Here is a 13,376-nt window from a genome sequence, read left to right as displayed (position 1 = left end):
ACATTGCCTTCTGAAATTTCCCATTACTGATTTACCCCCTAACTCCCAGGCTTGCCACCTTGGAGTGGACGTACATTCCCTGAGCAGCCCACGGTGCGTGGCTTTCTCTTTCTTTCACAGAGTGGGGATTTTACAGTTGTGTCTGAAGAACAACAGACGTGTCAGCTGATGTATCATCCATTTAGTCCAACAGCAGATTGTCCCAGTTACACAGATCCACATGCTCACCATAGAATACTTCTGAATCTGCCCCCCTAAGGTAAAAGGATGACTATCCTGTGGGCTATCTGGTCTACCAGACGGCACATTCAGACGCCATTTGGGGGCCATGTTGTCCTCGCTCGGGGCTGGCAAACACCTGGCCAGTCTGTTTCTGTCAACACCGGTGCTTGTCCGGCAGAGATCCACTCCACCAGGGCCCTTGGCTGCTTTTGCTGAAGTTGGGGCTACTTTTCTGGAAAGAACTTGGAGCCCTGAAGCAAAATACAGAAGACCCATTTTGGTGGGTGGTGGGGTGCGGAACGGTGAAAGAACAAAGCTCTGTAGGAGGCTACCAAAGAGTGGTCGCTCCTGGCAACATCTTGAGTGCTGTGCTGGAGTCCAATGCCATTGCCTGAGCCTCTGGTTGCCAAGCTGGCACAAGGGGGGCACAGCCAGCCGCTCCGATCTGGGATATGTTCTCTTCTGTGTGTTTACACACTCAGGATGCACCTCATGGCTGCCAGGGTGACTCCATCCTATTGGTCAGTGGATTGGAAACCTGCCATTTATTTGATCCCTGTCTGAGCTCCCTTGGTCCTCCCAGGGTTCAGCAGTCACATATCCAGGAGGGTGTAGGCACTCAACGTCAAAACGGAGGAGTGGTCCTGTGGCTTCTAGCCAAATAATAGGCATGTTGTGTTGTGTTGTTATGTGCCCTCGAGTCGGACCTGACTCACAGCGACCCCTCCTTGGGTTTCTGAGGCAGTGTCACTACGGAGGTAGATTGCTCCATCTTCCTTCCAAGGAGTGGCTGGTGGGTTTGAACCGCCAGCCTTCTGGTTAGCAGTCAAGCGCCTTAGGCACTACGCTACTAGTTGTTGTTGTTGTTATGTGCCGTGGAGTCGGCCCCGACTCATAGCGACCCCTCCTTGGGTTTCCGAGGCTGTATCACTACGGAAGTAGGATTGCCCAACCTTCCTTCCGAGGAGTGGCTGGTGGGTTTGAACCGCCAGCCGTCTGGTTAGCAGGCAAGTGTCTTAGCCACTATGCTACCAGAGCTCCCACGCTACTAGAGCTCCTAATAATCGGTATAGGGGCTGAATATTTATATCAGGTAGATACACTCCTTGGAGCGATCAATCTTGGGAGAACAGAAGGGCAGTGTATGCACAGGGAGACAGCTCATGGGGAGGGAGTGTATGGGGGGGCAAGGACACAGGGAAGAGGTAACTACAGGAAGGAAGTGGGAAGACAGCTGTTCTATTGTGGGGAATCACAGTCAATGTCATGAGACAAAATGTGTATCAACTGCTGTATGGAAAATGAATTTGCTGTAAACTTTCACCCAAACCAAATAAAAGTTAAAAACAAAAAAGCAAAAAACGGAGGAGTGGCATTTTCTCCTGTTCTTCCATTTTTGAACAGTTGAGAGACTCCAGAGTGAATGAAGCAAGTTGTGTGACTGCTGAGGTAGTTACTCCCTGGTGTTTAGGATTAATGCTCCGTTTGATAGCACCCTGACCCCTGGTGAACATCTCTGGTCTAAGAGTCTTGGCCTCAGTCACCTCAGAACACTGGAGGTCATTGTCATGGGGGAAATGAGACCAAAATAGGGACGCTCTCAGAATAAGGCGGTGTTTTGGGGGCAGAGTGAGCACCTGCCACAGGGAACTGGGGCCAAAGGAAAGAAAATGGGCTTCAGCAGAGAGGGCTGTGGCCAGGAAAGCAAGGACACCCAGAATCAGGAAGAGAAGCTGAGCTGTTTAATCACCTCCTCGGCCAAACCCAAGTCTGTGGTTGCCCCTGAACAACTCACAGCTGGAAGCCGTTGAGAGTCACCAGAGATGAAGTAGCCGCTCGGGGCAGAGGACGAGGACAGGAGGGGAGGGGAGTGCTGACAGCTCGGACTCTGCCATCTGGCACTCTTGTCCCCAGGTCCTGCTTCAGCTCCGGGGGGTTCCTGGCTGGCTCCCAGGAACGAGGAAGCAGAAGGGGTTCCTAACTGTCAGGAGAACAACCCTGAGGCAGGGGCCAGCCATCCCCCAGTGGCCTGTGTCGGGGGTGCTGTCTGCACTGTGGGGAAGTAGAGGCACAAGGCTAGGGACGAGGGAAAGAGTGAGGGTGGAGGGTGGAGCTGGGGTTGCCTGGTTCCCACCACCAGTCCCGAATTGAACAGCCCAAGAGAAGGCTTGCCCTTGGACACATTGGCGTGTCCTCCATGACAGTTCCTGGTGGCAGGCGGGCCTTGGCAACAGACCTAGCAGCAGGCAGCCGTCCTGACAAGAGGGTGGTCCCTGTTGACAGTCCCTGCAGTTTCCCCAACGGCCTCTGTGGCAGGAGGGAGCTGTCCTGGGGGCCTTGCCCCCCACTACTTGCTCTTCTTGAAGAAGCTGAAGCGTTTTTCTCGGTCTCGTTCTCGGCCGTCTTTGCTGCGAAGTACCACGGGGCCCTCGGCCCCGACCACGGACACTGGGGGCATCGTCATGGCCCTGGTCATGCCGCGGCTGGCACTGGGTGCTGCCGGCTCTTCTGGCTCTCCAGAGACAGAGGACGCAGTGGCGATGGCCGCGTTCACCACCCGCAGCCACGAGCTCATCTCCGCCTGCAGGGTGGGTGCAAAGAGTGTGTCAGTCCCCAGGAAGCTGCGCTGGGCGGCTGGCGGCGGGCGGCGGGCAGGGAGAGTGGAAAGCCCCCTGTAAGATGGGAGCATGCGTGCCGTGCCCCCCACGGTCCGGTGTGTGCTTCCCCGATCGACCGGGAGCCTGCTTCCCGCCACCCTGTGTGATCCCCTTGTAAGATCGGCAGCACGCTGCCCCGCATGAGGGTATGATTGGGCGTATGATCGGGTACGTGCTCCTTGTCAGATCAGAAGCGCGGTTCCCAGTACGATTGGGCGTGTGCTCCCCCACCATGATTTGGCACGTGCTGCCTGTACAATCGGGCGCATGCTCGGGCTGGTCCCCACAAGCAGGCCGCTGGCTGGCCCCTGCTGGGTGGTCTTATTAGAGGATGAGACATTTGAAAAGAGCAGGGGAACCTGAGGGCAGGGCTCTCTGAGTGGCACCGGGAGAGAGCGGGGCTGCTCACCTCATCCTTGGCCTGGAACAGATATTCTTTCCCGTCCTGTAAGCTGTGGGAGAGAGAGAAGCCTCAGGCTGGCCCTCGGGCTTGGCCAACCAGGGCTGGCTAGAGCCACAGCACCCGGGATCAGGCCGGCAGGGCATCCCAGCCACAGCCTGAGCCCGATCAGACAGGTTTTACACATTCTTCAGACTTCCTGTCCCTCCTGGTTGGCTGCGGAGGGTCAGGGTGGGCCACCTCTCCTCCAGGCCTCGCCTCTTGGCTGTGGGCGGCTGGGAGGCGGGCCCCTGGAGGCCCTAGCGCTGCCAAGGGCCAGCACCCAGCCTTCCCATTGGCCCCCAGGATGAGGTTTCCACTAGATGCCGCCAGACCTCAGCTGTGCCTCCCCATTTTCATGTGGAATTCAGCCAGCATCTTACTACTCCCTCACCCCACCCCCGGTCAATACCTGTGTCCCCAGAGGCCTGGCTCCAGAACCCCACTCCGTGTGCACCTGGCTCCCAGCTCCCCTTCGCCCCATGCCATCTCTGACTCCCCTGTTCCTACCCCAGCTTGAAGACGTGTTTGCGCTTCCGGTAATCGAAGGCGACGCTGCCCTGGGCCCTGGCCAGGCTGACAGGCACTTCTCCGTGGTAGGGCACGCCTGTGCTGGCCGCCTTTGCGTCCTTGTAGAAGCCGAGGCTCCCCCGACGCAGGACGCAGTACACGTTCTGCCATGACCTGGGCAGGGGGCAAGGGGCAGGTTGGTGGTGAGACAAGCTGAGCACTGGCCTCTGTGGCCCTCAGGTGAGGCCCTGAGCTGCGTCCTTTATCTGAGGTGTTTCTCCTATGTAAGGGAGCTCTGGTGGTGCAGTGGTTAAGGCATTTGGCTACTAACAAGAAGGTCACTGGTTCGAACCCACCAGCCACTCTGCAGGAGAAAGATGAAGCAGTCTGCTTCTGTAAAGATTTACAGCTTTGGACGCCTGATGGGGGTTGCTATGAGTTGGAATCAACTCGGTGGCACTGAGTCTCTTATGTAGGTGGGTCCTGGGGGTAGCTTCAAAGACAAGAACTGGGGCACCGCAGGCCCCACGCGGCCCGTACCTGTTGGCGGCCTTCTTGCCGAAGGCTTCCATCTCCTGTTTGCGGCATAGCATCCCTTCCATCTGCTCTTGGGCAGAGGGCTCTGGGGCTCGAGGGGGCAAGGTGGCCACGTGGGCTGACTCAGATGACCTGCTCTGGGGCATCCCAGGAGGGGGCGGGCCCCGGGCCCGGGTCTGCCTCTCTCCCCGTGGCCCGTTGGGCTCCTCTCCTATGCCAGACGCCTGCGGGGAAGCATGACAGTGACGAGGGAGCAGAAGGGAGGCACCTTCCCTGGATGTCTGGGAGATGGGCCTCCCGCCCCTGCCCTTGGCTCCCTGGTACTCCTCCCATATCCCCCTTCACCTCCCAGTTATCAACACTCCTGTCTCTGGGAGACACTCACAGGCCCTTCTGGGAGGCTGCCCTGCTCAAGTCTCTGCTGTTCCAACAGGGGCTGCAAGGACAAGAAGACGTAAGAGGCTCTGCCTGGAGGCCCAGGTTCTGACGGGAACCTGGAACTGGGCGGTTACCTGGGAGGACTCTGCGTCCGTGCAGACTCCGTTGACGGTGGGCAGCTGAGTGGATGATGGCAGCCGTGGGTGGGTTCTGGAAGGGCAGAACGGCCTCAGCACAATAAATCCTGGGGTGAGTTGGGTGCAGCCCTCCACCCCAAGTGCCCCAGCTCTCACCCATCCCAGGCAGCATCAGGTGCTGTCTGGCCGTCCACCAGGGCCCCCTCAGGCTGACTGGCTGTGGGCTCTGGAGCAGGGGGCTTCTTCCTCCTCTCCTCTTCCTCCATCTTTCTTTTCCTCTCCTTCTCCTGCTCCTCCAGCTGTCAAGACACTCGGAGGTCAGAGCACAGAAGGTCACACTGAAGAGAACCGGGGCCGGCGTGGCTTTCCCCGGGGCATGCTGGCACAGTGGGAAGGGAAGACACTTCTTCTCCAAGCAGGAGGGCATAGGACTGGGGAAGGCGGTGGGCTGGGCAGCCAGGTCCGCAGCCCTCACCGTGGTGAGCTTCTCCAGGGCGCTGAAACGCTCCTCCCAGGCCACCGCTGACTTCTGGAAGGCCTCATGCCTCTTGATGAGGCTCTCCACCTCGTCGACCGTGCAGCCCAGCTCCGCGCTCCGCACCAGAGGCTCCTGACTGCACAGCCAGGCCTCTGCCACGCCCGCGTCTCTGCCAAACACCAGCACCTCCAGAACTGCAGGGGGTGGGGTTGCAGGAAGGTAGCGGGTCAGGGTGGGCACCGGCAGGGCACTGCCGCCACGGCCACTTCAAGGAGAGAGACCTAGAGAACGCCCAGAATAGGAGCAGCAGAGCAGGCCGGCCAGTGTGTGGGTGGGCACCTCGAGGGCCACACACAGCAGTCCTGGTCTCACCGTGTCTGGAGCCTGCAGGGTACAAGCCCCACCATCCCTCCCAAGGTCTGGTGCCCACAGCTGGTGCCCTGGACATAGGACACCCCAGCAGCTCACCAAGCTGGAGCCAGTCCATCTTCTCTTGCCACTTGTCAGCTGTCTCCTGGCGCCGGGCCTGCAGCTGAGACAGTTTCTCTGAGATCTGGGGGTAGAGATGGGAGTCAGCACCCCAGGGGGCCTCCTAGGGTCCCTAGGGGCTCACACAGGGGCTGTTGATTTCTGATGTCAAGAGGCAGACAGTTTGGGGGGCAAGATGGACTGGGTGAAATCTCTGAACAGCACTGGGGCATTGAGTGACAGGCTTCTGCCAGGGCAGAACGAGAAGAGACAGCAGACTCCAGGAGGCCCATGAAGCCCTCCTCGCGAGGCTGAGTGGCCACGCCACACCCACCTCCTCGGCCGCGTAGTGGCTCCTGGCCACCAGCTCCTGGCCCATGTTGATGCAAGAGGAGAAGCGGTCCGCCCGGGCCTCGATCTCGGCCTTGATGCCTTGATGGTTCTTGATGACCAGGTCTGCTGAGGACACGTCCCTGGGGCGACATGGCCATGGCGTCACATGCCACCCATAGCCCCATCACAGCCCTGGGTGTGGTCAGCCCCGGGGGCTCACCGGGGCCGTTCCTGGGCGTCTATCCGCAGGTTGACCCCGTCCATCCACAGCATCAGCTCCCGGACGGCCTTGAAGAAGCGGAACTTGTCCGTGGTGTCCAGCAGCAGCTGGCGGCGGGCGGAGGAGCTTCCCTGAAGCTGGGCCCAGGCCTCGGCCACGGCCCTCATGTGGCGGCCGATCTCCTCGGCCTTGTCACCGGCGTAGGCCTTCTGGAGCCGCTGGCCGTCCTCTTGCACCTGCTGGACCTGCGGGGCCCGGATCAGCGTCAGGGGGAGGGTCCGACGCAGAAGCTGCACCTCCCTTGGGCCTGGCTGACACCCAACCTCCTGCCCATGTTACCAGACCCAGCAGCAGAGGGAGGAACAAGGTGGCAGAGGGCAGAAGCCACGGCTGTGCCCAGAGGAAGCCTGGCCACACTCTGCCCTGCCACCTCACCTGGGGGACGGGCTTTGCACCAGAGTGACCTTTCAAAAAGGTCAGTGACTAGAGCTCTCAGGACGTGCCCTGGAAGGACCTCACAGATGATTAGAGTGAGGCATTCACGGATTGTACATGTAGAAATGAGTGAATTGGTGTATGTTTCGTTGTGTATATTTTCACCAAGGGAGGAAAAAAAAAAAAGATACAGGTCCCCGACTTGTGACATATTCGAGTTATGATGAATCACACCTGTGATGTTCGTTTTGTACAGCACGTCATTAGTGATTTACATGCTGCATACAGCAGTGAAGCATGGAATCTACTGATGTCGTCCTTCTCATGCCAACCCCCAAAGACAAATGCAGATCAGAGTTATAAAGATTCTGATCATAAAAGGCAATCATAATGAAAAAAAAAAAGCATTGAACTTAGGTGAGAACCGACTCCTATTTGAGTTGTCGGAACGGAGCCTCATTGTAAGTTGGGGACGACCTGTATTCAGCCTGAAAAAGGGCTTGGCTGGACGCAGCCCCGACCGCAGGAGTCTAAGGCGGGGTTTCTACTTATGTCCTGTGGGTCCAGAGCTCAAACTTGAGGGGACCGATAGCAGATCTTAATACTACATGCAGAATCTTCTGGCCGTTGGTTATGTTTATTGCTAGTGCCATCGAGTCAGCCCTTGATTCCTGGTGACCCCACGCACAACGGAACAATCAAGGCCTGGTTTTGCGCCATCCCCATGATGAGCGGGATCCACAGGGCTTTCAGGGGCTGATCCTCGGAAGCCGACTACCAGCCTTCCTCCTAGTCCATTTCAGCCTGGGGGCGCTGCTGACAGCTGTTCAGGGTCATGGCAACACACGGCCCCCACCGGCAGGCGGGCGGTGACTACTGGTGAGGTGCCTGAGGCTGAGACTCGAACCCAGGTCTCGTGCCCTGAACCACCACCACTCCCGTGGAAGCTGCCCGAACCATCTGTGAATGTCAGGCCTCCAGGAGGCTTGTCGGGAAGCTTCCCTGGCCAGGGATGTGTTCCTGGTGCAATCCTAGCCTCGCCTCCAGAGGATGCTGCCCCAGCCTGTTAGAGAACTGCCCCCCCCCAGCTCCCAGGAGGCCCCCCATTTCCCGTGACGTCTCCGATAGGCCCCCCGCCCCGTGCTCGGGCCAGACCTGGGCACTGAGGGCCTGGATGTCGTGCTCGTAGGCGCAATGTCGGCGCTGCAGGGCCTCAGCAGCATTGAGGTCGCGGCCCGTCCCGTCTGGGAGCTGCTGCTGTTTGTGCTGCACCCGCGCCAGCGCTTGGCGGGCCCCGTGCAGGAAGCGCTGCAGCTCGTGTGCGGCCGCCAGCACCTGGCCCCGGGTGTCCAGCAGCTCGAGCAGGTCAGCCCAGGCCTCGTTGAGGCTGTCCTTCCACTCGGCCACCGTGGCCCGGGCGGCGTGGCCCCCAGCAATGAGCCCGTTGGCCAGTGCGTTCGCGCTGTCCACACGCTCCTGACCAATGGTGCTCGTGTCCCGGGAAAACTCGCGGAATTTGTCTCGGAGCATCTGGGGGAGGAGGCAGTTGCAGGGACAATGGTGTGACGCCCGTGGAGGCAGCCCTGCCCCGGGGTTACAAATTCTCTCATCCCAAACTGGATTTCTCCTAATGCAGCTGTTCCATTGACCCCATAGTTTTGACCGACCCCTTTCCCACCCCCAAGGAGCTCTGGTGGCGTAGTGCCTAAGGCATGTGACTGCTAACCAGAAGGTTGGTGGTTCAAACCCACCAGCCACTCCACAGAAGGAAGATGGGGCAATCTACTTCCATAAAGATTTACCCCTTTGGAAACCCAGCGGGGGATCGCTATGTGTCAAAATCAACTGAATGGCAATGAGTTTGGTTTGGTTTGTTCTTTTCTACTCCCAGCAAAGGTATTTTGGATGGTTGGAACATTCAGTCTTCAGACAAGGGGACCCTCACTATGGCCCACATCCCTGTACCCATGGGGTCTGGAACCTCAAACCGCCGCAGGAAATCTACAGCTCACCCCTGTGTTGAGTTCTGATGACAGACAAGGTCTGGGGCCTTTCCCCTCGTCCCCGACCTGTGTTCAGCCCCAGCTCCGCCTTCCTACATGACGCTCCGAGTCCTTGCTGCCCAGGACCATAGAGCCTGCTCCTCCTGGGTCTTGCGCCCCCGGCCCGGGTGCTCTGCCCAGCCCGGAGCCCTGTGCCCTCCCGGTGGCCCCCCGCCACTCACCGTCACGTGCTCGTAGTCCTGGCCGAGTTCGTGGGAGGCCGCCACCACCTCCCGCTCCTGGATCCACTGCTCCAGGTCGTCGAGCTCGCGGCGCAGCTGGCACAGCCGGAGGTGCTCCTGCAGGCGCTCCTGCCGCTCCCCCGCCAGCTCCTTCAGGCCGGCGTACAGCTTGTCCACCTGGGCTTGGCGGATCGAGAGCCGCGTGCTGCAGGGGCGGGGAGGGCACCTCTGGTCTCGGGACACAGCTCTGACCCCAGCCCATCCCGGAGAGCCCTGTCCTGTTCAGCCGCCCTAACTATGTGTTGTAACTCTTTCCTTACCTGTATATAATACCATCTGGGAGTCAGGTTTGCTTTGTTATGCTAATGGGGGAGTTTTAATGTAGGGTGGGTCTTAAGGCACTCTGTTCTGAGGTAGAAAAAAGCTCATTAGACACAGCAAGAAAGCAGAGGTGGGGGAAGAGAGGTGTCACGCCACGCGCCACACGTCACACGGAGACTGCCAAGAACCAAGTGAGAGTTGAGAAGAGAGGAGGACCTTCTCCCAGAGGAGAGAGAGAGAGAGAGGGCGGGGTTAGGGAGTAAGAGAGAGACAGAGTGCAAGCCTTCCCCTAAAGCCAGTGCCTGAATTCGGACAAGCTCTGGTAGTGTAGTGCCTAAGGCACTTGACCGCTAACCAGAAGGCTGACGGTTCAAACCCACCAGCCACTCCTCGGAAGGAAGATGGGGCAATCTACTTCCGTAGTGATACTGCCTCGAAAACCCAAGGAGGGGTCGCTATGAGTCGGGTCTGACGGATGGCACGTAACAACAACAACAACAACCCGTGAGAGGGAGCTCTGGTGGCCTAGTGCTTAAGGCATTTGACTGCTAACTAGAAGGCTGGTGGTTCAAACTCATCAGCCACTCCTCAGAAAGAAGACTAGGCAACTGGGCGATCTACTTCTGTAGAGATACTGCCGCGGAAACCCAAGGAGGAGTCACTATGAGTTGGAATTGACTCCACGGCAGTGAGTTGGAGAAACTGTGAGAGAGTTAAGTTTCTGTTACGTACCCCTTGTGGTACTTCAGTCATAGCATCACTGTTGTTGTTGTTATGTGCCGTCGAGTCAAACCCGACTCATAGCGACCCCTCCTTGGGTTTCCGAGGCAGTAGCACTACGGAAGTAGGATTGCCCAACCTTCCTTCCGAGGAGTGGCTGGTGGGTTTGAACCGCCAGCCGTCTGGTTAGCAGGCAAGTGTCTTGAAACTCAAGACAATGTCCAACTGCTTCCTCAGGTCCCTGTTGTTCAGCCTTCTAGGTGGTTCTTCACAGGAGGTGGGGAAGGTGCCACGGTGTCTGCTGCCTCCTGGGCCTGGCTCCCCCTTCGAATGCTCCCTGGCTGCCTGCCCTGCTCACCTCCCTGGCTGCCTGCTCTGCTCACCTCTCTGGGTGCCTGCCCTGCTCACCTCCCTGGCTGCCTGCCCTGCTCACCTCTCTGGGTGCTCGTGGTCAATCATGTCCTGGCTGCTGCCTGCCAGCTGGTGGATGGTCCGGGCGTAGTCGGCCAGGGCCTGCTCCAACACCTGATGCTTCTTCACCTCGGCCTGGGCGCTCAGCTCGTCCTGGGGGGTCGGGGATCAGTGGCATCAGGGAGGAGGAGTCGGGGAGGGAAGACCAGCCGCGCAGACGGGCTCCGTGCGGGCTCCCACCTTGGCCTTCTCCTGGCCCATCATGTGTAACTCCTGCTCGCCCATCCAGGCCTCGGCCTCGGCGGCGTCCCGGTAGAACTGCTGAGCTCGCAAGGCCTCCTCCAGCCGCTGCCCTCGGAGCTCCAGCTCGTGGCCCAGGCGCTTCCACATGGCCTGCAGCTCGGCCAGCTCCGGGCCCGCGGCTGCCGCCCCCAGAGCCCGCTGCCGCTCCGTCAGGTCCGCGATCCGGGGCTCGTGGCCCTGGACCTCCTTCTGCAGGGTCTGAACACAGCACCGGAGGAGGCTGCTGAGGGTCCCCGGCCCCGCACCCACCCTTAATGCTACCGTCTCAGCAGGGAGTCTCCCTTCATTCTCGTCTCCCTCACTTTTCTGACCCAGGAACAGGATGGTGACGACCCCTTCAACCCATGTGCTCTCCTACCCAGGGAGCCCACCATCTTGTGGGCAATGAAATCCAGGATCCCACACAGCATCCAGGGGAACCTGACAACCTGGGCCGTGAGCATGAAACCAGCTCCCACGTCGGGGGAGCCTCTTGGGATCCTGGTCTCGCCGTGAGCCTCCGTCTCACCTGGTTTTTCTTCATGAGGAGCTGAACACTGGGCAGGTCCTTGCCATGTTCCATGGAGCTGGCCATGGGGAGCCGCTCTGTCACCCACAACTGGATGAGAAAGAGGTGTCAGGGGAGGTCCGGAGAGCAAAGTGGGTGCTGGGGATTGGCTGGGGGGACGCTTTCTAGGGCTACCGCTGAGTGAGTGGGGAATAGTTATCTATTATAGTGTGGCTTGGGGGTAAAGGGACTTAGAGGGGACTCCCCGATTTCCCTAGAGGGAGGAGGACACAGGGCGTGCTGGCATCTCCCCACCATCTGGGAAGGAGGCTGGAGCGATCATTGCAATGAGGACTGGGCCCCGGTGACTTACAATCTCGTCTTCCACATCCCGGTGGAACTGGTGCTGCTCTCGAGAGGCCTGTAGGCGCTGGCAGCGCTCCTTCATGGGCTGGTACAGGGCCCTGAACTTCTCCTCCACAGCCCGCGAGGTCCTCTCTACCTCCCCTGCCCCCCGGTCTTCCTGGACCAGTGCTTTCGCTTGGGCCTGGATCGCCTCCACCTCCTTCTCCCTCACAGCCATCTCCCGTTCCAGCATCTGCCAGCCCAGGGGAGGAAGGACATGTTAGCACCACGCTCCATCTTCTTACTCAGAACAGACACTGCTGTAGCAAACCATCTTGATTTCTTATCTATGGGGCTCACCACACCATTCTACACGATCTCACCCCAGAAAGAGCATCCCCTCACGGCCCAGGGGAGCAGGTTCTCAAAAATGCAGGTTCCCAGGTCCCACGTGTGCTAGTGACCAATTTACAGTCTCCTAATTCCAGATCCACCCTTCTTTGCCCTGTTTTGACATGCTGGGCTGGACTCTGGAAACATTTCTGCTTCGCCAGCTGGTGCAATGTTAGGCCTTGCCAGTAGAGGGCGATGCAGCGACACCAGCTCTGGCCCACAGCTTCAGACCCACTCTGGCCCATACTTGTCAGTCATCCAGTGGGCCTCTGTCCTCCCCAATGAGGTCTAAAACTCAGCCTCTGGGCAGGGGGAGGGCATCTCCCAACCAACTCTTTCCTTGGGTACTCTCCCTAGCCCTAAGGTAGTAGCTGTTTCCTGCACTCGCTATGTTTGAGCGCAGGAATCAGCAAATCTAGCCCCCTGCCTATTTTTCTAAATAAAGTTTTATTGGAATACAGATATGCCCATTCTTTTACACAAGAATACTTCCTGTTTTGTAACGAGAGTCTCATGGTAGGACAGACACAGACCATCCGTTCATGTATTGTTTATGACTCCTTTTGTACTGTAAGGACAGAGTTAAATAGTTGTGACAGAGACTCTGTGACCCAAAAAAATCCCAGATATTTGCTATCTGGACTTTTACAGAAAAAAGTTTGCTGAGCTTTGGATTAGAGTTCTCTTTAACACCTGTAGTAATTAATACTTTACTGACTAATAAGCCCATAAACCAAAGTAGTTGCCATTGAGTCAGTTCCAACTCATGTTGTTAGGTGCCGCTGAGTGTCTCCAACTTGTAGTGACTCCACATACAATAGAAAGAGACTGCCCGGTCCTGTGCCACCCTCACAATTGTTGCTATGTTCAAGTCCACTGTTATAGCCACTGTGTGAATCCAACTCATTGAGGGTCTTCCTCTTTCATTGACTCTCACATGACCAAGCATGATGTCCTTCTCCAGGGACTGGTCCCCCCTGATGACATGCCCACGAAGTCTCACAGTCTTCACTTCTAAGGAGCATTCTGACTAGACTTCTTCCAAGACAGATTTGTTCACTCTTCCGGCCGTCCATGGTACAGTGGATATTCTTTGCCAAGACTATAATTCAAATACATACAGTTCTTCTTCAGTCTTCCTTATTCACTGTCCAGCTTTTGCATGCATATAAGGTGAATGAAAATACCATGGCTTGATTGAGTCAGGCACATCTTAGTTCTCAAGGTGACATCTTTGCATTTCAAAACTTTAAAGAGGTCTTTTGCAGCAGATTTGCCCAATGCAATATGGGCATTTTGAGTGTTGCTTCTATAGGTATTGATAGTGGATTCAAGTCAAATGAAGTCTTTGACAACTT

At 57.8% G+C, this 13,376-nt stretch overlaps 1 protein-coding gene across 1 annotated transcript in view; it reads right to left on the bottom strand.

Annotated features, from left to right (window-relative positions):
* Positions 1-2,569: 2,569 nt before the first annotated feature.
* Positions 2,570-13,376, bottom strand: part of SPTBN2 (spectrin beta, non-erythrocytic 2) — a 47,192-nt gene continuing 36,385 nt past the window's right edge. The window contains exons 19-35 of the mRNA XM_007944950.1: positions 11,654-11,878; positions 11,302-11,391; positions 10,731-10,991; positions 10,513-10,643; positions 9,039-9,243; positions 7,970-8,344; positions 6,380-6,624; positions 6,161-6,299; positions 5,827-5,911; positions 5,356-5,552; positions 5,037-5,179; positions 4,878-4,953; positions 4,751-4,801; positions 4,369-4,589; positions 3,829-4,002; positions 3,289-3,331; positions 2,570-2,803 (exon numbers count right to left, since the gene is read on the bottom strand). Of these exons, the coding sequence (XP_007943141.1) occupies positions 2,570-2,803; positions 3,289-3,331; positions 3,829-4,002; positions 4,369-4,589; positions 4,751-4,801; positions 4,878-4,953; positions 5,037-5,179; positions 5,356-5,552; positions 5,827-5,911; positions 6,161-6,299; positions 6,380-6,624; positions 7,970-8,344; positions 9,039-9,243; positions 10,513-10,643; positions 10,731-10,991; positions 11,302-11,391; positions 11,654-11,878 (2,895 nt within the window). The remainder of the gene's footprint in view (positions 2,804-3,288; positions 3,332-3,828; positions 4,003-4,368; positions 4,590-4,750; positions 4,802-4,877; positions 4,954-5,036; positions 5,180-5,355; positions 5,553-5,826; positions 5,912-6,160; positions 6,300-6,379; positions 6,625-7,969; positions 8,345-9,038; positions 9,244-10,512; positions 10,644-10,730; positions 10,992-11,301; positions 11,392-11,653; positions 11,879-13,376) is intronic.

The sequence above is a fragment of the Orycteropus afer genome, unplaced genomic scaffold, assembly GCF_000298275.1.
Source record: "Orycteropus afer afer isolate SDZICR_OR568_19922 unplaced genomic scaffold, OryAfe1.0 scaffold00130, whole genome shotgun sequence".
NCBI classification, from domain to species: domain Eukaryota; kingdom Metazoa; phylum Chordata; class Mammalia; order Tubulidentata; family Orycteropodidae; genus Orycteropus; species Orycteropus afer.
The sequence above is the reverse complement of the archived record's forward strand: the minus strand, read 5'-3'. Positions and strand labels throughout refer to the sequence as shown.